Genomic DNA, 26411 nt, shown 5'->3' on the forward strand with positions numbered 1-26411 from the left:
CCCACAACACGAAGGAGAGACTCACACTGAGCTAAACCCAACCCTTTAGTGCTAGAAGTACCATCAGCGCAGTAAATCTGAAAAATAGGTTTTATTTTTAACCAGTGGTATTGTGACATCTTATCTGGCATAACCAATTACAGCAAAATTCATGGATAGAAACAAAATAGCAGATCTCTTTTCTTTGAAGCGCGTCCTCCTGCCCAGTCTGCGGGCAGCTGAACAGCATTGCACTGAAGGTAGGGAGTGCATGCCACCTGGGCTCCCGTTAGAGCACGGACTCCGAATGAAACATTCCCACTCACGCACAGACACACACACACGCACACACAACATCTATATTTTTAAAAATCTTTAGCAATATTTCCGCATGAAATCACACTGTAGCATCTACACATAAAACGGCTGATAAAAATAATCTTGCTGTAGGTTTACATAGTATATCTACATTTTCATTTGAATACCTGGACTGCTGGTCCAGCAGAAAAGGGAGGTTTTCTGTCTTGACTTTTTCGGGCCGAGGAGAGTTTTATCCCAGAGCACAAAAGAACTGCTCTCTTCATCTCACCCCTGACCTTTATTAAGTGTTCGACCTGAACAGATCACTGGAAAGTAGCCTAGGAAGAATCAATGGCTTTGTCATCCGTGTCCCATCCCTTCGTGCCGCCTCTTCAACCACGGGGTAGAAACACTATGAACAGTTCCTCCCCATCCCATAGGTAACAAGAACACAAAATACTGCAAAAGCCTTTCTCCTCACATACACAGGTACGCTGCCCACACAGGATGCCTGCAACAAATAAGCATCTAAAAAAAAAAAAGTGTCCTCCACAAGTCCTAAGATGGGCTCCTGAGCTCCCCGGGTGCGTTTCTAGCACACAAACATGCTGCGAAACCTCCCTCCTGCCAGTCTCTAACTCTGGGCATTTCACTCATGCAGAGTCCTAGAAAATACAAAACATCTGAACCATGTTTGTATTCAAACATACTCCCTTTTCACATCTCCTCAGGCAGAGATCAACCTGCTAAAAAAACAGCCAAGAAGCTCTTATCTGAGAGGGTAAAAAAATCCTCTAGTAAATGTTAGTTTCATATATATAAATATTTATATTTATAGATACAGACAGTGAAAGGGAGATTGTGGTTTTATGCATGCTTATTTCTTTGCTTTGGATTCCAATACTTCTAAAAAGATTATTTTCAGGAAATAACTTAAGTTCTGGCACAAGATGCCATGGTTGTTTCTTTCAAGAACTATTTTTTTTTTTTTTTTTTTTAACATTTGATCTCACAAGAAACCCTCCATCCCACGCTCTCCTCCCTTGAAACCAGAAGGTCAGAACAAAGAAAAAGGTGCATGTTTCTATGCCGTATATTTGATCCTTTCCTCATCAAAGCCTCCAGCATGGCAGTTATTTCACAACGAGCTGCAGCACAAGAGGAAGGATGCTGTGACTTCACGGCACTGGCTGAGGTACTCAGTAAAATAGTTCACTGACAACTGAACTGCCCCAGTGCCATCCCCAAAAAGTAATGACAAAAATCAAGCAGCTCTACATGCACATACAGCTATGACATGCAAAACCACCCCACCTTTTAAGGAACAAAATACACAATGTGTGGCTAGCAAGAACCTCCTCCAGCCTCTGTCTTCTGCAGACTAGTGCTGGGAAGCCTCAGAACGAGAGGAGGGGAAGAGGGAAAGATACAGGAATACTCAATCCAGGGATAGAGGCTGCTGCCTCAGAAAGTTACTTCCCTATTACACAGAGTTCACGCCTGGCTATCTGGGAGCCTTCACCCAGAAAAACAGTGGGTCAGAATTTCCACTCCAGACTTCCTTTCCCCTCTCTCCCCATTCATTTAAGGCACGAACATATTTACAGTTTCAAACAAAACCTTTTCATGTTCCAAGAATCAGACATTAGAAGGCCTGTACATTCTGCTGTACCAGGAAGATCTGGAGGTAAATCAGCCATCTGGCACTGAACAAGGACATCCCTCAACCCCACCTTTAGTCCTGAAGAAAACAGAGGACTCTCTAAGCCTATAAAACAATTTGCATTATTTTGAGGTTACTCAGTTGTAGAAGAATTGATAAATGGCAACGATTGTAACCAAACTTTAAAGGTCAACTTCCCCACCTTGCCCCAGCAGCACAAACTGGCTGAGCACTGTTACTCTGGAAGGACTGAAGAGCAGTCAGCACAGGTCAGAGGCTCGCCCCAGGCTGTACACAGAATACAAGAGAGCATGCAGCATGTTTACATAGACTCAGCTTTCTTCCCTCCCCCCACCCTCCCCAATTCAACACACACAAAACCCCTCCACCAAGGAGAATATTGTTGTGATGAGGCACTTGAACGATAACTGGAGAGTCCCTATGAAAAAGGCCTTCCCCTCACAGTGAAGTGGGACGAACAGAAGAGGGCAGTTTCTCAGGATTCCATCTCCTCTTGGTCAAGCGGTGGTGGCACAAAGCTGATTACTTCATCATAAGTCAGGCCTGGTGGGAAAAGCATGACAGAAACGTAATGGTAGCACTGAAGACATCCCTCATGCAAGAAAACCTGCAACAATCTTAAAGGTTCTAACACTCTTTTAAACGAAAAACATGGTTTGATTAAGAAGAATGGTTACACCACTCTTGGAGATTAACATACGCAGTAAAGGATACTTCCAGAGTGTTGAGATGTTAGTCTGAAAACATAAACACATGAGCAACTATGTCATCTACATATTTATATGCTCATAGTAATTAGTTACCAGGGACTATGCTAATTACCTGCACAGCACACAACATATTTGCTTGGCGTAAGGATCTCAGAAAGAACAGGATGCCCATGTTTTTATCAGTTTCTTTTGTGCCTCTAACTAGCATGGCTTAGTTGAACCGCAGCTGGTGGAACCGACAGCAAGGGCAGCAGGTTGGCTCTCCCTCCCGCCCCTCAAACTCACTTTTCCATTCTTCAATCTCAAGTTCTCTGCTTTCAAAAGACTGGTCATAGGGGTCTGCCACTGGTTCATCGTCCGGGTCGTGATACTGAGCAAAGTAGGCGTGAGCCAGCGCTTCTGCTGCAGTAATACGTTTGTCTGTATCCAGTACCAACATCTTCTCTAGCAAGTCCACAGCTGCAAAAGCACCGAAACAGAAGAGAAAGGATTTTATATAGTGAGCTGTGTGACACCGTACTCTAAACTGTAAGCTCATAAAAGCCCAATGTATAAGAGGAATCTGTAGTTTCTCAGGACCCACCCATCACCCACAATTTCTTCCTCTTATACCCTCAGCCCACACATCCTTTGTAAACTTTAAAAATGGTATGTAGCTCCGTTCTGAACTACTTCTGCAGTCAAAACAAAACCTTGGGAAAACCTGTGTCCCAGGACATGCTAGCTTCAGCTTCAGAGAGAGCACAACATTTAAAAAGCAAGCCTTACCTAGTGGATTGGCACCAATAAACACATTTTCAAAGTTCATTTTCGGCATGTAAGACAGAGACTGAATGTAGTTCCTTGCCTGTGGAAATAAATGCTTGGTTGAAGTATAATACGAGCCAGTCGCCAAGACAAAGTACATTTCAATCATCCTGAAGCACTGGTTATTATGGTCTGTCTCCTTCCTTTACCTTCTCCTTATTGATTCTGATACTAAGCCCATCAGCATTATCCCTTCCCAACTAAAGGCCACTCAAGACAGCAGAGGAAGAGCTGACATTCCTTGGGGGTTCATGCAAGACTGAAAAGCAAAGAGGTGCTGCAAGAGCTGCCTGCCTCAGAGTCCTGCTAAGGCTGTGTGCCCTGTGGTGTCTGTCGGTAAGCCACGCAACGTGGCGCACAATGCAAAACCAACTCACATCCAGGCTCTCGTGAGCCTCAGAAGCCTGTGGTTGAGTACGCACTGCCCAAACCTCAAGTCTTCATTTAGTACAAAGATCTTGCTCAAGAGCAGATAGTTAATTGCCCACCCCATGCCACATGCGAGCATATCATTTATAGAAGCAGCAAACACTGCAAGTGAAGACCTGCCCTGCAAACCCCCCTCGTCTGCTCAGATCTCACCTCATGGCTGGGCATCCTGTTAATGAGATATGCAGGGGGTGTTCCCGTCAGACGCATGATCTGCTGAAGCTGGTTAATATCTTAAGTGCCACGTCAAGGGCTTTGTTAAAAACAGTGCAAAAATCATTTTAAACAGAAAACAGCTGCATACAAAGCATCTCTTCTGCAAACCACAAGGCAAAAGCCATACAGGCAGGGTCTACTAATTTTTTTCAAATACTTGTGAAAAGTTTAGCAAATGCACTGGTGAACACTTAGAACAATGAAGCATTACTGATCAGTTGGTAACAGTGTCAGTACAGAAAATATTTCTGTCTGCCATAAGCTGCATTACACTCCAACACAGTTGTGTTCACATTTCCCAACAGTTTTAAGCCACCAGAGCAGACGTTTCCTTTGGCCGAAGCTGCTACTTAAAAATTTTCCAATGCTGCTGCAGCTACATACAGCCTCAGGAAAATGAACAAAAATTAAAACAGAAACAAAAATTGTATCCTCTGCACTGGTTACCAGCTTTTTTCCTTGCTGCATAGAAAGTACTTAAATTCCTTGTGGTGCAAAGTGAAATCGGCTCACAGCTGACACCTCCTCCTAAACAGCTTTGAATGCACTTTGGTATGTGGGCGAGGTGACAGAAGGCAATAAATGCAAAATTAGCAAAACATTAGCATTGCATAAGAAAGAGTTAGTGGATGTCAGTGAACAGAGAAAATAACAGTGTAAAGTAATGCAGCAGAAAACCAGTATTTGTTACAGTGACACACTAAAGGCCCTCAAACACTTAGTACTTTTGCTATCTCCATACAATGGAAAAAAAAAAAAAAAAAGCAGAAACAGTATTTTATTGATTTATTTTTTTTTAAACAGACTCTTGCTTTGGACCTGGCTAAGAGCAATGATTCTTTTTATTGTGCAATGTTAAAAAAAAAAAAAAAAAAAAAAGACTCGCTCAATCTTACGTATGCAAACTAATCTTTTGCTTAACCTAGTCAACCTTTAAGCTTATCTCTCTTGCTAATCCCTTGTACTTCAAATAGGGGACTACCCTTCAGGTCAGGTCACAGGCCACTCAAAGCAAACCTGCATTATTCAGTTCTAACCTTTCCAAGGGCAGAACATGCCATGGTTTTTAAACCACTGCAATATTCAGCAAGTTGGCCAACTGATTCCAACTTGCACCACATGTCTACCTTCATCAAATGTAATTCAAGACTAACTTCGCGTTTCGCATTTACCACTGTTACCTGAAAAAGAACATAAGCTGCAGTAGAAAATAATCTTATCATCACTCTCCACCACGCTGATCCTCTATTACGTATCAGAAACAGCAGAGTGACTTGCTAAAGCATGCTGCTAGTTACTCCTACGGAAGCTGATGGCTCACTATGCAATAACTTGTTAATCCGTATCGTTAGGGCAACACTTGCTCTAACTTTTATGCACGTCACCTTCAGAAACAGGTAAAAGGAAATGCCATTTAATACTGTCTTTGCAGAAGTTCACAATTCAAGAATAGAACAATATAGAAAAAGGCAGTGTGGCTGAAAGTAGAGGTCACCCTTTAAAAAAAGGAGACTGTAAAAAGCTTTGTGCTATTACCTTGATAAAAGGGCCCTTTACATACGCAGCACAGTTAGTTACATTCTCAGCAGACTACATTACACTGTGTGCTCTGGAAACAGCTGCCACAAAAGCACCTAAAAGGTATTTTGGATTTTGTGCTACAAAAACAAAGCTGGTAGCAGTAGCGTTACAGAAATTAATCATACTACAGAAGGGACTGAGTGTGTTAAGAGGATAACACACTTGCTCCTGTTAAGAAAGATCCCTGGGTGGGCAATCTGGAGAAATAATAATTGCGACGAGCCTCAAGCTCTTAGCTGTGAAAAATACTTCCCCAGCAGCATCTGATCATACAATATATCACGAAGTATAAACCCACAAACTGAAAGAAAAGTCACGAAGCAGTAAAATGAGAATATGGGAGGAAGAAAATCATACCACAGGCAGAGGTAAGAGGAATAAAGAGCAGATACACACAGCGTAAGAACTCAAAGCCATCCAAGAGTGAAGAATGACAAAGGAAGAAAAATAACAGAAAATAAATCCCAACACGTACTACAGATAGACTAGAGGAGGGCAACATACAAACTTGGGACTTCCGAAAGGGCAGATATTACAATCAAAGTGTAAACTCACAGACTCTGAGGAGATTTTCTTCAAAAGCTCAGGCCCTGGGGTTCCAACGAGTCTCAAAATGAGCTTCAACTGATCAATATCTAATGATGGACCATAAAGGAAAATGCTGGGACACATCAAAATGAAAAGTGCGATATATCAGCCTATTAATGTTTAGAGTTAATGCCTGCCAAGGCCTCGACTGAAAAGCTGTTTTGAGCAAACCATATTCATTCCTCTCGTTTACAATCAAATACCAGCTCTGTCCATATCAGACAGATTGAACAACTTGTCTACAGATACACCACATGCATCCAATCAGTCACTGCATCCTTAACTATCAAGGAGCAGAAGTCAAAGCTTTTGCCCCACTGGCAAAGGATCAGTTCACATGCTCACTTCACCCTCTCAGGCCCCACACCAAAGTAGCAGCAGTCAGCAGGATTAGGTTGCGTTAGTGACAGATGAAGTTAAGCAGAAGGCTGAAAAGTGTAGCACTAATATTAAAAAAGTCAGGCCTTTTGTGAACACCTACCAAGGTAATTCAGGCACTTCTAAAACTTAGAAAGCAAGAAAGTGTCTGGACCCTGCTCACGACCTACAGCATCCCTCCACTTGAGCAGGGGGTGCACGTGTCCCAGGCCCAGAGCAGGTGGGGCGCTGCAGCTGGCAGAGGGTGCTGGCCCTGCCAGCTCCCCTGCAGCCAGCATGAGGGGAGGCCAAAGCACCTGCATCTCCCTTCTGCCTACAGACCTGCTGCAGTGGTGGAGAGAAACATAATACGAGCTCAGAATTAAAATCTCTGTGTAAAAAGCTCACAAGACGTAACATCGCAGATGCAAATAGCGTTATCCAGAACAGAGCTTCCACCAGGCCACGTACCACCCGCAGCTGTCCTCTTTAACAAAGCATAAATGACAAGACATATACTTGAGGACAAAAAATCCACTAATGACAGTTTTATGTCAAAAAACTCAAGATAGTAAAGAGACACAAGCTATCTTTTCAAAACCATTAAAAGAATAATCTCCCTTCTTCTCTGAATTATCCACCATGCTGCCCTTCAAAACCTACTAGGGATTTTAAGACTGTCTGTAAAGTTTATATTTGCTCTTAAAATTATATCGAACTAGTCACACACTTTCCTTCCAATAAAAGTAGCCTACTTACTAGACAATGTTTTTTCAGGGATCAGTGCCTCCCTGATGTTTTAAGATACAGTTACAAATCCTTGACAGAATATCTTTTGAGTACTACACGAACTTCAAAAAGTGTCTCCTGTTTTTTGAAAAATGCCTTGGAGTTCCTGTAATACTGGCACAAACTGCCTATTGAAGGAAGTCACCAGTACTTCACTCAAACATTTATCTTTTGATGTAAACTTTGGTCTTAAGTTTTACATATGAAATGAATTAAAAGCCCTGGAAATAGTACTTTGTCAGAACAGCTGAACTAATTTCTCACTTCTCAAGTTGCTTGGCCAACTCCCACCTAATGTATCTAGTAGAATTTAGCTTAGCTGCTGAATTGCCGACTCCTAATTGTCAATGCTTAAAATGAAATCAGTATATCCACTGGTGTAGGAGAATTAGCAGAAGGTGCTATACTAACCGCAATTAGCTCAATTAAATTGGCTTTTCTTCAGTGCCGTTTAAAACAGCCCTTACATCTTTCACTCATTCTTGTGCAAGAAACAGTGGTGCAAATCAGACTGCTGACACGCTGCCTCAGAAGTCACATGCCATACCTCAGTTTAAATATTTAAATTCTTTTAAAGGTATTTAATATCACGTGCACCAGGTGTGCCAACAATAGCGCTGCCCAGTTCTTTTCCCAGGGAAAATTGCTACTGGAAGATAGCTGTGTAATACGCTTCAGTGACTTTTCAGATAAACCAAAGGAAACACAGAACGTGTGACCAGCCCTGCCATAAGCACACCAAACCCCAGCCCTGCCTCCAGTTTTAGGCCTGCCATCTCCAACTTGCTGAATTACACCATTCATTTAACTACAGGGCCTACCACATCCCAGAGAAATGAGCCATAAAGCAATTAAAGAGACAGGAAAAAAAGACTTAGTAAATACAAAGCAAAAGAAAAAAACCCCACATGTGCATGGAGAAGGAGAGCACAGCATGCAAACCCCAAATGCCATCACCGGGTACTTCCAACAGCTGACGAGTCTCACTGATTTCTAACAGTCAGAAAACAACCTGCCATCACTACCAGCAGCAGGCACCACAAGACTGTAAGAGCGTATCCAGGCAAAGCAAAGTTCAGAAGTTGTTTTAGCTGCCACCACAAGCAAGAGTAAGATGTATCAGAAGAATATGTAATTTCAGACTGGTTAGTTACCATAGAAGTCTTTTACTACTGAATAAAAATAGTAATAAACACATTCTTCAGAGTTTAAAGGGAATACAGTCAACTCAAAACATACAGAATCAGAAAATTGGCTAAACTAGTACGAAACATTCAAGATATTCTTATTTGTACTTTATATCATTTTATGCAAGTCAAACTGTCAAACTTAAAGTCAACTTTCCTACTTATTTGTATGTATCATTCACATTACAAGAGCTGTAAAAAAATGAAGAATATACATGTTTAACAGAAACTAATCTTGGCATAAGACAGGGGAATACTAGAAGGAAAGCCTCTAGCTATGCCTCTCATTAAGAGCCCAAGGGACTCCGATTTTCATCACCTCAATTTTTTTGTCTCTGGCTAGTCTTTCCCACAGTCTTGCTCCCTTTCTCTGCCTCCTGGCAGAGGTTTTACCAGCATGAGAAATCCATCTTTCATCCAAATATTTCCATCCATTGATTACAATAGCAACAATTCCATTAGCTTACACTCAGTTTTAAGTTAGGAATACTATAACAATCCTGCAGAGTTAAGCAGATATTAATCGTAGGGTTTTTTCCTAAGAGTACCTACCATTCTTGCTTTATGTCAATGACAGCCATGTTCAGAACCTCTAAAGATTAAGTCCTTCAGAACTTAAAACCAAATCTGGCATTATCAGTGGCATAATTACCATAGGCAGAATTGAAGATTATCTCAGAATACAAATTTATTACTTACCAGATTAAATTAACTGTACAGCTTGCCTGTACTGAAGCCCCTTACAAGTTATATATGCATCTCCAGGCTGTATAAAGAAATATCTGATGGACTGTAAATAACTTCACACCATTTCTGCTACAACCTGGGTTAAAGGGAATAGCATTTCAAACAAACCATCTGAACGGGAAGATGATAGTCCTGAGAAGGCACTACCTATTCTGTTTCTATCTACTTAATTTTGGAAATGTGAAGCTATAGAGTTAAGAAAAATCAACATCTTGAGCCCAAAATGCAAGAACGACGTCAAATTTTCAGTTGTCAAATGGGAACAGTTTGCAGCTTCCTGAAACACACAGAATACAGTGTCACATTGCCTCCAACTACAAAGGAAATTCCCTAGAACTGCAGTGGATTTAGATATACTGTATCATTGGCTCCTAGAAGCATGGTAAATATACCTTGAATTAAGCATATTAATATTAATTGCGAAGTCACTAGGTCAGCAATTGCATAATGTCACTACAGGAGGAACAGAGGCCTCAGCAAATCTGCAGGTACAAAGAAATTACTAAGAGCCAGAAGCACCCAACAGGATCTACATCTGGAAAATTCCTAAAACTTGCTCCAAAAATCACGCGCATATAATGATTTCAAAGAACCTTCCAAGACAGGAAGAAGCTGGAACCAATTGTTACCTCACTCCTGGCTGCTCTCTTTAGATGTCAGCAAAACTGCAGTGAAAGCTGACAGCTTGGTGCCTTTCCAGAGACTTGGATAAACGTTACATGCACAAACAAGATCACAAACGCTGCTCCCCTTACAGTTCTCACCTCATGATCAATCAGCATATAGGTTACATAAAGCGGGGAATCACATACAAACCATAACTATAATACTACCAAGTTTTAGTTACAAAAGGAAAGGATTTGGCTTAATTTTTCTTAAAATCAAATTTAATTCAAAAGCGTTACTGCCATTTGTGAAAGAAATTGAGCATTTAAGGAAAAGAATCACAAGCATCTGCTGGGAAATAAAAGTTAGTAAAGTATCTTAATATGACAAAGCAAACAATTTCAATCCTAAAAGTAAACCTTATTTTGCATTGTGGATACTATTGGCTGCAATTCACAGCTAAGAACAGTGTTAGAGAAAAAACAACTTCTCAGGCTTGGAAGATAACAACTTCTCAGGCTTTTGTTCAATTCATAAAGAACCCATCACAAAGTATTTCTTACATATTGCAAATCTTATCAGCAACTATTTTATTTGCAAGTATCAAGATTTTTAAAAATCTAAAGTGTCACTGTTACTAGGGTCAAATAATGGCAGCAGCTTAAAGCCTTCTGCTTTGTTTGAATCAACAATTACCAATTTCTCATTTTTTCCTGAAAAGAAATTAAAAAACCTGCCCGAACCAAATTATAAGTGCTAAATCAGCGGACAGAAATATGGCAACTTTTTTCTAGCTTCAAAACCACTTTTGTGTGGCTGTTCTAGTTCTGTTTCTGACAACAGAAAAATATAGCAGAGATGACTAAACAGTAAAGTACAGCAAGTCCAACAAATGTGGAGAGAGATTATGAGATGGAGACAGGCAGAAAAAAAGGGTTAAAGCACACTGAAAAGGCAGGTGAAACTGTCAAAACTGGAATGAGAGCCTCCCCCCCTGCTTAAAGAGTATTGGAATCTAGATGCTTTCCAGAAGTAATGCAGTATACAGGCCAACACTTCTAACACTAGTTTTCTTTTCAGCAAATGCTAACATATTTGACTTAAATTATTAGTATTTGTATTGGTTATTAACAAAAGTTATTAAAAGAAATAAACTGCAGTTGAAAGAATAAACTTTGGTAAATGGTGGGCAATGTAATTTCCTCTGGCAAATAAAGCCCAATTTCTAGGCAATGAAAAATCTTTCCAGTAGTAAACTGCTGCTGTACATCGTGCAGCCAAACAAACAAAAGCTGCAAGTAGAACTGACACTTGACACAGATTGTTATAATTTCCTGGGGAAAAATGCAAGCAACTCTCATGAAGTGCACTCTCATAAATTTGGCAGTGTCCTACCTGTCCCACTTCGGTGCAGCAAAAAAATAATTTTGAAAAGATGTTATTCAAGCTTGATTTTTCACATCAGCAGAAGCATACAGCAAAAGAAGGCTCAATCTGTTTACACTCAAGCATGGAAGCGGAACCTAAACATTTCAGAGCTATTTGGAACAAGATCCTTGGCATTAAAGAATCTGCAAACCCACTGCTTTCCCCGCATGCCACCAGGATACAGAAGAGAGGCCAGAAGGGATGCTTCACATTTGCTAGAAACCTGAAGAGTGAGAGAATTCTTAGCAGACAGCCTACTCCATGCAGTTATTTTCCACAAACTCTTAGAGCAATGAATTTAAATAAACTTAAAGGAATGTAACTCCCAGAAACAAACATGTCAGTAATTCCAGTGATGCTAACAGACAATAAAGAGATTTGCCTTCTTGCACACCATAATTGTTTCATGTGCAGTAAAACCAAGAACTCACCTCATCGCACTGTGAGCAAAAAGCCATTCATTTAACAACCAACCAACCCACCCCCACAACCAACCCCAGAACTTCTTTTCTTGTGAAGTATGTGAAAGTGAAGATCTCTAACTCCCATTTCAAAAAATATATTACTTTTAAAGGATACGGTCTGTACCGGGGAACAACGTTCTTCCAGTCAACAGTTCAGCCATAATGCATCCCACTGACCAAATATCAACTAAACAAAATAAAATAAACAAAACAATGTAATGCAGAAGAATACAGTCTTAATAGAATCACCCTATCCAACAAGTAGAAACAACTTTCCCCTTAAATAGCTTTATGGCATTGAAACAATTGACGAAACATTGCAAGCTAACTGATACCGTTCAGTAACTACATAGTCTAAGAACAGTCCAAATAACAGAACACTAGACCATGCAAAATCTCCTTCCAGAGCGTAACATGCACTGAACACCACAGAGCTGGGGAGGAATCTACGCAATCGAAGAGGAAGAAACCTGTTCAAGACAGCTCTAAGGAATGAACTTGCATATGGCCTCATGTAAATTCTACCCAAACAACCACCAACTGTTAATACTACGGATACAGGACAAGTCCATAGACATGCAAGAGCAGAAGAGAAAAGAAGAAGAAGTAGTGAAGTATGAAATCAGAGTAACACATTATTTTCTTTGATCCATATCCTCTCCTGCACAAGAACTATTCTTCGCCTTTGCTTTTCTTCTGTGCCTGATCTGGGAGTATTGTAGGGAAGCACAGTGTGTTGCTGAGAAAATACTGGAAACTGTGAGGAAGATAAAACTGTGAAGAACTGGCTAAGAAGAGAGGACAGGAATGGAGACTTATATACTTTTTAGCATATCTTCACACCGTAACTCCAGACATTCTTCAACGTGTTTCCAGCAGCTGCCTAGAAACACACTTTCTCCTCATCCAGATACATTTCACTCACCTTAAAAACCACTGTGCTAGGAAAAATAAGGGATAAGTGCTGACAGTATTTTGCTGATTGCAGTTTCAAAGATTCAAGCCTAAAGAAGTCTCGTGAATGCTATCACAACGATTCTTAGCTTACATCTGGTTGACTGTGGCTCGAATACTAATTCTATGCCTTCCTTCTTTTAATCACCCTTACTGAAGCGTAGTTACTGTCACTGCCAACTTACACAATCAAATGGAAAGGAGCACCTACAAAGGACAACCTCTCTTTTTCCACAAGTCAGGAACTGAAAAGCACTGTGTTAGTTAAATGCATTACCTGTCTGGTTGTAATGCATCCAGTTCAGCATGATCTCTGGAGCCCTGTACCACCGGGTAGCCACATACCCCGTCATCTCATCATCGGTGTGTCGGGCCAAGCCAAAATCCAGGATCTACAGAATAGAAAAGACATCTAACAACTACTGCAGTGGAATGATGCGAACGAGTTAAGAGCAAACAACTAGGAAGTTATTGGATTGGGTGAAGGAGAAGTGTTGCAGCTGCAAAAGCAGACTATGAAACTGAATTTCACAACCCATTAAAAGAAACTAGCCTAGAACAGCACAGGACTCAACAATCAGAATTATGTCTGGATATCTTGCTTCTAAAGAAATTAACCCGATCTAAACTTGTTAACTCTTCACTTTCATGATGTTTTTTCTGTATTTTTTTCCTGTTTTTTTAATGAATCATCCTTACAGCCTTTACAGCTGGGAAGGATGTTATTACTTTGGGCCACAAAAGTATTGCCATAAGGAATTATTGTCTCTTTAATTCCAAGGGACATCTGCACAGCATTCACTCAAATCACAGTCAAACCAACCAGACCTTGTGATTACGTTACCTTTAGCTCGCAGTCTTCATTTACAGCTAGGTTACTAGGTTTTAAATCCTAAAAAATTAAACATTAGCATTAACACTAGTATATATGTTGTTTCACAAGTCCAAAGTAGATAAAATTGTAAATGCAGATAGAAAATAGATTGTAACTGGCTGTAGATATCAACTTCCCATACTTGGGAAAATTATTTTACCCCAGAGTCAGCTATCTCTTCTGTGGTCCTCACAGGTGTCATGTATAAGCAAAAATGCATAAAAGGCTTATCACAACACCAGCGCCACAGAGGTATATTTAACAAATAGAGAACGTATTTCACAAAGATACAGTCAAACTTAGGCAGGAACAGAAACTAAGCATCTTGACAACCACCTCCCATGTTTAACCTTTTGACTGTTTAACCAAAATAATTCTCAGAAAATTTCTCCTGGTCTCTATAGGTGCCATGTTGTAAGATTCTGTGCTACATTTTTTTAAAGACATCTGTTCAGTACAGGAAGCAATCTTAGGATAAATACTTACCCTGTGTATTATGTCAGCTGAATGGATGTACTGTAAAGCAAGATGACAAATTTTATGTATCAGTCCAAGTACCCTCCTTCTCATTTCTTCACTAGACAATACTGCCCTACCCCATCCCACACAATTCAAATGCTACAGCTCGTCTGCAGAAGGAACTGAGTGCGCGTCTATAGGTTTCAAGCAGGTAGGTGTTTCACTTTGTCTCTCCTTAGGAACACCCAGCACTGCCACTACGAACAGAACAACACAAGTAAACAAAACTGAAGAAATGGAAGATTCATAGTCTGAGCAGATTAGAGAGCAGCATGGTATTCCAGACTCTGCCCACAGAAACACATAAAAATACAGTCTTAAATGATATACAACTTTACTGATACAGAGCTCCAAAGACGTATGATGTGAAAGAACGATAGTAAAAGGTTATCCTATGATACATTAGGAAAGTTACAGAAGCCCCACTATGTACTCATATGAATCTCTGAGGATATGACATTCATCAAGAACTTCCACCTCTGTCTATGAGCCATCAACATTCAGGTAGGACAGGTGCAAGTACCTTCAGTCCCCGAAGAATTTGGTATATGAGGAACTGCACATGGTCATCAGTGAGTTTCTGGCATTTCACAATGTTGTTCAGATCTGCTCCCATAAGGTGTGTCACCAGGTACCTACAAACAAAAGGAAACACATAGGCTATGAAGCAATCCCTTCAGCAGTACTAAGATAAAAATTCCCTACGAAGCTCCAGTAGCAGGGCTGACTGTCCAAAAGCATGTCGCTGAATGAAATATAGTTCACAACGCTTTAAAAAACATAGCAGATTAGTACGCTGATTCCTACAGCACTGGTCAATAAAACACAAATGAACAAGTTTGACGAGTCCAACAGTTTAGGATGTCCTAGTATCTTTTTGTTGGAATTCAGAATTTTTTGGAATGACAGCAGACAAATTAAGGTGGCAAATATTTCTATAATAATCTGGGAGATGTAAGGAAGATACAAAAGATGTTTTGTTCCAGTCTTCAGAGAAGTTACCTACACATCATTGAATTCTTCTAGGGACTTGGCAGGGGTGAACACATCCAACAAGCCAATCACCTAGAAAGAAAACAGTAAAGTGAAAAAGCTGTGAAATACAGTCATAGGTACTAAGATCCTTTGTGGAACAGAAACCACTCATTGCAATAGATGTTTCATTTCCAGCTACATGAATCATTCAGACGTAGACAAATTAGTATTCATGCAAGATCAGCAAAAACCATTCCAATTCTTGTGTAAAAAAAAATAAAACCATTAAGGTTAAAAATGTACAGCTGTCTTTGCACACCAGCCATCCACTGAAAGCATCAAACAGGAACCATAACAAAAAGCAGGTGTAAACACTGGTTTAGAGTATCTTATTTCCAAAATCAACTAAAGTTTGTTCAGGAAGTAAATGGATGAGAAAACCAAAAAAACAACCACCAGGCAAAACTGTTTGCTTCCTGCTCAATTCTTAGTTATACTGTTGACTAGATCCTAAGATCAGAATTGGGAGACTATACTTGTTTCACTTGTGTAATGGCTAGAAAAATTCAAGGATCCATAACACAAGCAATGAATAATGACGATGACACTAGAAAAGTAGTCAGGGAAACAGTGCAATGCAATGAGGACCCAATTTTCACACACTTGACAGCTTCACACTGTCATTTGTATTTTCTGCCCAAAGAGTAGCTACTCCACCTTTTGTTTAACAGCTGAACTATTTGAGGGTAAAAGGATATGCATGTGTTTTGTGCAAAAGAAGAGCTACACCTTATTATCCCATAATTATCTTCTAGGTCATTTACAGCATTTAAAAAAAAAATATATTCCATCTGGTCAATAAAGTTTGGTCTGTTTTTCACTGAAACATGCTTTTAAACCTTATTTTCCTTCTCTTAATAGCAAATAATATTTTATGAATGTGAGACAGAGAGAGGTTTTCTTCATCCACCTCCAAAACACTCCCCTTTTCAAGTCAGCAGCTCACTTGTCTCAGATACACAAGCATCACACACATTTCAGCAACTTCAGTAACGGCTCAAGCATGCAGACAAAATCAAGAGCTGGATCCCCTTGTTCCCCTTCGCACCATCCTTTTTATCCCATTGTTTACACTTGCCAAGGATGTCAGAATCAACTGAGATACTGTCTTTAGTTTTTCTGCCTAAAGGCAGTATCTTTGGGGAACCTAGGCTATGTTTTTGGAAGAGAGCAAGTAGGTAGGAAATAAAAGTCTCTGTCTAATCTATATTATACATTATAGATTACATTTTATTGAAGAAACTGGAAAGAAAAACACTTCCCTGCCTCCCCGATATATACTGTGGCAATTCCATTTCTAGACAGGCATGTTCTTCAAACATTCACACCCATCCTGCATTAATAATTCTTGTGCTTACAGTTTCCTTTTCTGGTGGACTCTTCTGTATTGTTGTTTACAGAAAAAATCAACATTATCCATCCAGTTTAGCATGGAAAGACAAAACTGACTTTGCTATCTAGACTTCAGAAATACAGTGATGTGCTGCAGAATAACTGACTCACTTCTATGGAAGCATGAACACCAGTGAATTCAGAATCCAACTCTTCATCTTTTGCTTTCCCCTCCCAGCATTTTAGCATGTCACAGAACTTATTAATGTCTTCATATGACAACAAACCTGTATCTGCTCAGCATTGTGCTTTATGCACGCTAACAAGACCTCCTGGAACTTGAAAATGTAATGCAGACACGCTCCAGTGCTCTGCAGGTCCATTCATTTGCTCAAGATCATCATGAGCCAGGCTAGATACAGGATATAGAAAACCATTCTGAGTCAAGCCCCTTAAACTACCATACCTTCCAGATTTGCTGGCATGTTCTGTGCCACGTAAAACCGAGCATTTTACCTCCAAACTGAGACCTGAATAGTCAAGATACTGCCTGAACCAGCTCTGAACATCTCTGCATCTGCAGGATTTTTAAACCACAACCTAGATAAACTTCCCACAGATAGATGATGGTACGATGAACTGATAGTAAGTATTTCTATATATAAACAACTTCACTTCCTTTTATCCTTTACTCAAAGCTATATAGGTTCTTCACAATACTAATCCAAAAATACCAATTAATGCCAAACACAGAACTGCCATAGCACCAGTCACAACCTAATTTTCATTGCTTAACTTTATTAGCTTAGACAAAATGGATTGATACACCATTGGTTTTGGTTTGTTTTTTTAATTTGGCAACAGATATTCAAAGCTTTCTTGTTTGGAGAGTATCTCAGCTATGAGAAAAGGTCCAGAAAAAACTCCAGGGGATGGATATTAAGCATGATCAGATGCTACCCCTACTGTTGAGACAATGGTATCGTACAGAGGCATGAAGGAAGAATTGTTGACAATGGTACGTACATGTCTCAAAAGTGCCAATTACACTGGCCACACTAAAAACACCAAGAAGATTTAGAGGATACCAGCCGCTGACCGAGGTAGTTCGAAGCCATCACACACAACCACCACTGCACAACAAAAGAAATTCTGAACAGACCACCCAAGGAGAACCTTACAATGGAATTATGCTTGTTTGGCTTTTAGTGCCAGATAAAGGTCCCAGGTTTTCTCAGCTTGCTTCCAAAACAAGATTTCCCTTCTGCTAAGTGGGAGCTTGGTTGGACAACAGAAATCAAGAGCCCTCCTCTCCTGCTGACATTCTGACAGCTCTACAGAGGACAGGACTTTTTGCTCCACTGCATGTAGTATTTGCTCCAAACAGCATGGAATATACATATGTTGGTGTGTTAATGCCACAAACACACAGATCTGGTCAACCACCTGTTTTCTATACAAAATGGAGGTTATATCAAAAAAAGCTCAACATAATATTTGTCACATCCTATTTTGTTTCCCTGCTGGTGATTTAAGTGGATGGCTTGTATGAAAAGTCATTCAATTTCCACTCCCTTTTTTCCTCCCTGTTTTACCTACAGAAATCTAGTGAACATCTACTCCACACCCTTCTGACGCAGGCAAGCCAAAACAAGTATGAAAAACCCTCTAGGAGACACTAGAAACAAGCTTAGATTTTCTTTTTTAAAACAAATACTTAACATAAAAACTACAGCTTACTACAGCAAGCGTGCAGGAGAATGTACGTGCTATCACCTGTGTCCTAAATCCTTAAGACAGCATGAACCTGCTAAGCAGTAATTTCCACATTACTCTAGGAAATACCAAGATCTTTTAACACAAAATTGGTTATGTATTTCTTGGGGTTTGGTTTTTTAATCTGCATTGTCTTCTACAGCTAGAATCCCTTGGACTACTGCAAGTTTTGTATTTAGTATTAGAAAAAAAGGTATGCAACAAGATCCTTAAATGCAATCATGACGGATGCTCAATGGATAGATCAACTTCAGACCAACTTTTCACACCACCTCCTTCAACTTACATTTTCGTGTTTCATGTGCTTAAGTAGCCGTAGCTCTCGGTAGGTCCTTTTGGCATGGATGATAGACTGAAATGGTCGGGACAGCTTCTTTACAGCCACACGCAATGAAGTTTTTGTGTCAAAGGCAGAACTACAATAAAAAGTAATCAAATTATCAAAACATATTCTTTATCAACACCTTCAAATCCACACTTAGCAACTCCTGATAGCAGCTATCTGGACACAGAGTCACAGTCAACAGTATTTCTCCAGTAAAAATAATTTCTAGGTATCCTGGTTCACAGCCTGCACACCCACTCAAAATCCCCACATATTTACACAACTGCTGGTTTCTACAGAATATGTTTAAAAGATGAGCCTTCTTCACACAGTAAAAGGAAATTTTTTCAAAAAAAAGAGAGAAGGTTATGACTTTTCTGTCTAAAACCAGTGGTGCTCTCAAACATAAATACGGCAATAAAACTCTGGAGAGAAGACGAGTACTTGTAAATATTACCTGTATTCCTAAACATGTTTTCATACACCACAGTTCATCACAAATGGCTATGCTCAAAATACTATCCTTTATGTTACATCCATACAAAAACACAAGGCCTGTGATTAAAAAGTCAACTATAACAGTTGTTAATCACAATTGAAGCTAAAATGAATTTTTTTCAGTAAGTCACATCTAATTGTAAAGTCCTGGTATACAAAAATGCATGCGAATATTTTGCTGTGCATTACCAAAACCTGTCCCTTTAGCAGAAACTTCATACATACAAATATTAGAATCCATAAAGAATAATTCCATCCTATTTGTTAACTTTGTTACGCTTTTTTAATATATTTTGTACTGTAAAAATAAACTCTTGAAGTATGTCTTTATACAACTTATTTATATTAAGAAGCAAAAGCCTGATACTTCTGAAACAACCAAAAATTTAATACATTAATAACTATGTTAAATTTCTGACAAACTGCATAAAAATCTTCCAGGGCTTATACTCAAGGAACTAAAGAAACATAGGTCTTTAACTCTGAACCAAATTACCCCTCTTTTTTCCTCTTTGATGTTCTTATCTAAAACAGCTCTGGCTTGTCAAAAAGGAAGGAGGATGAGAAAGAGGATGTGAAATCAAGGTTACACTTGATTCAAGATAACAAACAGGGGAAAGTATGGAATGGATAAAGTTGGAGAAGGACAGTATTTGTTTATTTTCCTGCTGCATTTTGATTCAGGACGAGCTCCTGATTTCATTTAAAAATGAGTATGCACTAGTTCTTGACAAACTCAAAACCAAAACCAGTGAAAAGGAAAGCTACGCATTTATAAATCTAAAGCGTGAAGCAGCCTAGCTAACAGAAATTTCAAAACCAATCACAAAAGTAGTCCTACAACAAACCCACAACTGCACATACAACCCTCACCCCCCAGCCCTGCCAAAGAAGCTGTTTGAAGTGCATTAGTTGTCACTTATTTTTAAAGCAACTAACTGGAATTAAGTTGATAAGGAGTCTTTTTGCAAAGTTCCTCATTTTCCAAGGAACTTGCTATATGAGGTTTATGAGAAATAGGAAACAAAATACAAGCTCATCCCTACGAACAGCAATCCCTCCCCCAGGTCCTGCAGGAGAATGGAAAAACCCACTGTGCACGATGGAAGAAGAGCATCTCCTCCTCTACAATGGGGCACCTGTATACACAGTGGAAAGAGCTCTCTGGAAAAGATATGAAAACACAGCTAGACAGTTAAGATGACAGGAGCAGCGAACTGCCAGAGCTGAAGTACTCAAGCTGTATACACCATCCTGTCTCAAAGAATGTCCATTATCAACTACTTGCACACGAGTTATCCTTTCTGTACACCTCACTCAGCCTGGGCAGACAAAATAAGCTATTAAGCCTTCATCTTTTAACCTTGATTTCTAATCAGCAAGTTTTCACACACCACTAGGATATCAATATTTAAGCTGTAACACTTCATGAAACACAGAATTCAATTTTATTTTTTTTAAAGCTTCACATACACCATTTCACAATATACAAACATACCTAATTCAGGCTGTGGTTATATGACAATATTTTAATGATACTCAAGGTGTTTTCTAGGACTTTGATCAAAAATAAGATTAGTCATCCTAATTCAACACATTCTGCTGTGAATTAGTCATGAACCTTTACCAGCTTTCAAGCATTTTGGGTACAGAAGGCAGCATATATCAGTATCACTTTCATCTCGAAAAGAAGGGGATCCCCTGCATATTAACCACCTTCACAGCTACTTAGTCGAGACTTCTCACTTGGTTCCCACAAGATTCTCTTTAGAGAAGATTTCTGAGCCACCAGATGATATTAGCTATTTCAGAGTCCAAAGAAAATTTAATTTCACCTTCTTCTTAACAACATTTTTGGGGTTGTATCAAGTCTGCTGTAGTAGATGCACAACCTCCAAGGAGAATTGCAATCAGCAGTACCGAGAAACTGTTTCACCAGCACAAGGACATTATGCACAAGCCCGGGAAAGAACATTTTGTATTACTGCACAGTCGCAATCTAGAGCTACTCTTGAAGTCAGAAGAATTCTAAGCTCAGTCATATTTGAGGCCTAAAGACTATGTGCCTACAGATAAAGGCGTGCTGAGTGATTTTCTGCCAATATAGATAACCACCTAATGGTTTGCATGAGTAGGGAACACAGAGCTACAGAACAGCTGTCATGTTGGAGAATGTTTTAAAGAACATTAAGCTGGCTTTCACCACCGACTTAAAACAGCTGCATTACACTGATCATATTCAGCTAAAAACGCCCAATCGGGAAAAAATTGCATGAGCCACAGTTTTAAATCCCTTTTAAAACAAGATCAGCACAAATTCAGCATTTATCACTCGTTTTTAACCTCTTGCATACTATTGTGCTATGGCAGACGAACTGCATCTACCTCAGCCTAAACGAGCTAGAACTACAGCTCTGAGCTAACCTGAATTGAATCCACAACGTAAGAGCTAGAATTAAACAATATTTTAGAGAACCTACCCACTGATTCGACTTACATCTTCTTAGAAGCAATATGTAAAGTAGCCTGAGGAACTGAAGAACACACAAAACTACTTAAGAGTGCAATTTATTTAAACATTAGATGATCAGAATGTTAATTTTTGTGCAAAGACTATTTTGCTAAACGGTATGCTGCTCATCGCTAGCACCTATGCAAATACCCAAGCTAACCAAATCTCTTCAGTGGTAACTTTGGAGTTAGTTTATGCACCCCTAGTTATGGGCAGAAAAAACACAGTACCTGACAGTTTTATCAATAACACCAGTCACTTCTGAGTTCAGGCTATACATACATGCCTGTCAATGTTCCCAACACACTGCAGAAAGTTGTAAACCCTATTCTCCTCTGCTACATTGGCTTCTGCTTCTAAGAAAGTGGCAATAAAAAAAAAAATCTCCCTATAGGACAGATGCGCTCACACTAACTACTAACTTAATTTCTTAATATACAGAATTCCCATGAAGTTCAAACTACTTACCTTCGCTTTCAGAGCTCTGCCCATGGCTTTTCTGTGCATGCCCATCTTTCCTACTCAATTCCCCCTTCCTCACATGTGTTCTGCTAATCCTACCTGTACGGCTGTTTCATCCCATCCAGCTTTATAGTTCTTTTCATATCACTCCTCACATATCTACCACACCTTATTGGAGAAGCAGGCACCTGTCCCTCCAAGTGCATATGTACTCTGGAGGCACCTGCACACTTTGATAAGCTTAAAGACACAGACTGGTTAAAAAAAAAAAAACAACAAAAAGAATCCACTGAGAAACTGTTACAGAGGTCGTATTTAGGGTCATTACTTCACTTCCTCTGGAGTCTCATGTTTTAAAATGTCTTAAATCCATAGTGTTTCTCTGTTCATTTAAAAAGAGGGGAATTATCTCAATATCTTCATAACACCCAGGAAATTCAGAGTCTGTGTTGGTACAGCTGTGGGTTGACACAGGAAGAAATCACAGGTTTTGGAAGGGCTATATAACCTGACAGTCTACAAACAAAAAAACCCTAAAAAAATTATTTTGCAGGATTCTGAGGAAGAGCAAATCTTGGCTGTTTGATTCCTTTCCAAATTAAATAAGGCAATACAGATAGCCTGCAAAGCAATAAAACAAAAACCTTCTTTTACAAAAGCTATCGATACAACATACAAAGAAGCACTGCAAAAAATAAAAGAATGAGGTAAACTCCTCTAAGAGCATACCAAGTCTGCCTTCACAGCATTTTGGAAACTGATGACAAAGACTGTCAAAACACCTCTTTGCTTAGCTTAGAGCTGGCTGAACTAATGCCGTTTGCTGAGACTTCCCTCCAGCACACGCCAGAAACGAAGCAATCCTGCAGCTAAACTGAGTCACCGATCAATCCCATCTCCACTCAGCAACTTCCCACTGCAAAACGCTGCATTATCTCAGCCCTCTCCTCCTTAAGACACTGACACTTCAGAAACCTGCATGTGTTTTAGTGTAGACCTGGTTACAAAATCTTTTTCATGCAAAAGACTATGTTGTATGAATATACAAAACTGTTGCAAGAATAAATGAAACAGCGTTTCACACAACAGATGTCACAGCAATTGTTAGGTGACTTAGCAACGATCGATCTGATAATACATATCAATGTTTCTCGAAGTTTTGGAAATGAGTTCCTATCTGCATCTCCACATACTTGCAGTTTTTTAAAAACAGATCCTGAAAAATACCAGAGTTGGCCATTTGGATGTCATTCTTCCAATACTGCACACAATACTTCAGAGAACACTGGACTATTTGCTCTAAATTTAAGCACGTGCCTCGGGTGCCTTAGGCTGCCTGCTGTCTCTCTCCATCCACTGACTACAAAATAAAGTCAGGTTCTTATATTAGAGTGTTCCGAGTCATACTCGCGTTAGACATTTAAAGCGGCCTACAGCAGACAGCTCCATAGTCTAAATGATTACTCTGCTTTCTTTTCTATTATTTTCCCCCCACTTTCTAGAAACTCCTCATTTTTAAATGCCTCATCTTGACAACAAAATAAACAACAGAGCATTTTATTACATTCTAATATAATAATGCAGTAGGCATACACGGAAATATAGTTAACCATTCAGTTTAAGGGTGGTTAAAGCCCTGCAATTCACTATCCCAACAGAGAGGAACACCAAAGTCCCAAATGAAAGTAGGTATCCTTTTACTGGGAAGCAAAATTTCTAAAGGGACAGAGTACAGAACAAGTCATTGCAGGAACAGCCTAAATACTATGCATCATCATTCACAGCTTAATAAAATTACATATAAATGCAAGGGGGGTTGTTTGTAGTTTTGTTGGTGTTTTTTTTTTTAATTCTGACATACTTTCCATATCACCAGTCTTTTTGAAGAAGCTATATCACTGAATCTTTTCTGAAACACGTTTTCAGAAGAAGAACATACAGAAAGCCATTAGCACAGACTGTAAAAAGACTCACATGCCACATGGCTGAAATTGTTTCCAATACAAAATTGTTTCATCTGGCCTGAACACAGTTGCACAATCTTTGAAAGTTTTGACACAGCAAAACAGGAAATTCATGATGCAAACTCTAGTTATTGGTTGTGAAAACAAACTCTGGAAGTATTACATGCACAATTGAGATTGTGGGGAGGGGGAAAACATAAGAGGAACGTAGACTGCAAAGGATCAACCTTAAAAATACAATGGACAAGGCACTAAGATTCATTTCCTATTACATCTGGGGAGTTACACAACTCCGTGGCACTTACAGGGGTATTTATCAGCTATGGCAGTGAGGCCCTTCCTTCAACAAACTAAACCCATCTGTTCTAAAAAACCTCTGCAAGTACATTGGTTAATCTTGCTACTAGAATTGACCAGCCTTTGTCTTTTATGAAATACAAGCATTTACATAGTTGAGGCACAGCACTTTTAAGAAATGCATGTTATTTAAGCTGAATTTATTAACAATTTTATAGCAGCAGGTTAAGAACAGCTGAGAACTTTCTTTAAAACTGCAGCACATTCAAAACAACTCCTTTCCTTTACTAGCAGAGTGCAGTATGCATCCCCTCATTATGATTTAACATAAATGATATTTTCTATATAAATTTGCACATTATGTTAATGAAAAAATATGCATGCCTGCTCAAATATAGCCACAGAGCAGCTGTGTAATCATTATGCACCTGTATCTGAAAATTCAGGTCACACCTGGACAGAGTCAAGGAATCACAGAATCATCACTGAACAGCAGGTTGGAAAGGACCTCACTGATCACCTGGTCCAACCTTTTTGGCAAAGGCACAGTCTAGACACTGAATAAAAGAACATGAAATAAAGCCCAGAATGTTTGTGTTGGAGACATTTCTTAGTAGAAGGACACAGTAGTTTGTGAACACTTCTATACAGGTCTACTGCATGACTGCTCAAGTCTAGATGTCAAACCAATTCAAATGCAACCTTGTCTTTAAGATTAAACAATGTATGCAAGCCAGTTAATTTCTGTTTAACAATCCAACATACTTCAGCAGAGAAACTACAAATTAAGGACGTACTGTATTTTGCACATGTAACCTGTCATATGTTTTGCTCCTACCAGGTAAACATTAAAAACTGAACTCTTATCTTCAAGCTCTCTGTATTTCTGCAGGACTTTACTCTCCCATGCAGCGCATACTGCAGTAATTCTGTCATTCTATAGCAATAAAAGAAGTTTTCCTGTGTTGATATACTACTGCCAAGAAAAAAGAAATACTTGTAAACCCACTGTTACAAGTCTGGGATGTAAAAAGAGCCCTGGTAGCCCTCCCTCTACTTTCCCTCCCTATCAACAGATTCCAGTTAAAATATAGTTGCCTCAAATACAATCTACACTTCAGGTCCAGAAGGAAACTGGGACGAGAACTGCCAGGCCCTTAGCTCTGCAAAGCCAGCTAAGGGGGACTTGCCAGCCTCCATCCCTCTCCACCCCCCACCTACTAAGTGCGAGAAGGCACCGTGAAATATGTCTATATGAGATCATTCGGGGGGGTGGGGGGGTGGGACATGATTATCTTCCCCTGCAAAAATGTTTTAGTGCCACCTGCCATGTGGTGCAATCCCCGACGCATTCCAAAGACAAGACTGCGGCTTCCCAGCAGTGCCGCTCTTAAACCGGGAGGAAAAACATTCCTTGCAGGAGACGGGTAAAAAGCTAGGGGAGAGGGGCACGGCCGGAGGACAAGCCAGCCCCGCTCTCCTCCCGCCGTGCCCGCCCCGCACGCATCCCACCGCGGGTCCCTGCACGCCGGGGCAGGTTTCCAGGCGGAGAGGGGGCCGAGGGGTGGGCAGCAACCTGACGTGACCCCCACCCTGCACCCACACACACCCCCGGTCCCCTGCCAGCACTCACCAGACGGAGCCATAGGCCCCGGAGCCGACCGGGGAGAGGTTCTGGTACCGCTCGGGCACCTCCCACACCGTCTTGTTCAGCTCCTGCCTGTAGAACTTGGGCCGCTCCTGAGACATCTCGGCTCCGGAGCCCGCCCCGCCCGGCCCGGCGGGAGGGGGAGGCTCTGCCCGCGGCTGCAGCAGCACCACCACCGCCGCCACCACCACCTCCAGCAGCAGCGGCTGCTTCTTCCTTCCTCCTCTCCCCGCCTCGCTTCTCCGGCGGGTGGGGGCGGCCCTGCAGCAGCAGCAGCAACGCCCTCCCCGCCGTCCCCTCACGCCGCCGACCGCCGGGGCCGCCGCCGCCGCTCGCGCGCGCC

General features: G+C 40.4%; 1 protein-coding gene across 2 annotated transcripts; it reads right to left on the reverse strand.

Annotated features, from left to right (window-relative positions):
* Nucleotides 1–72: 72 nt before the first annotated feature.
* Nucleotides 73–26351, reverse strand: MAPK14 (mitogen-activated protein kinase 14). 2 transcript variants are annotated; one of them, XM_037410544.1, is made up of 12 exons: nt 26054–26351; nt 18649–18778; nt 15226–15284; nt 14743–14854; nt 14187–14216; nt 13671–13718; nt 13104–13218; nt 11988–12059; nt 4063–4142; nt 3442–3520; nt 2959–3132; nt 73–2506 (listed from the first exon to the last, which is right to left on the reverse strand). In XM_037410544.1, the coding sequence occupies exons 1-12, from the start codon at nt 26167–26169 to the stop codon at nt 2439–2441; spliced, it is 1083 nt and encodes a 360-aa protein (XP_037266441.1). In that variant the 5' UTR covers nt 26170–26351; the 3' UTR covers nt 73–2438. The 2 variants fall into 2 exon arrangements, with proteins under 2 accessions (XP_037266441.1, XP_037266439.1); XM_037410542.1 differs by lacking the exon at nt 4063–4142 and adding an exon at nt 6262–6341.
* Between the last annotated feature and the right edge of the window lie 60 nt (nt 26352–26411).

This window comes from Falco rusticolus, chromosome 17 (assembly GCF_015220075.1).
Source record: "Falco rusticolus isolate bFalRus1 chromosome 17, bFalRus1.pri, whole genome shotgun sequence".
NCBI classification, from domain to species: Eukaryota; Metazoa; Chordata; class Aves; order Falconiformes; family Falconidae; genus Falco; species Falco rusticolus.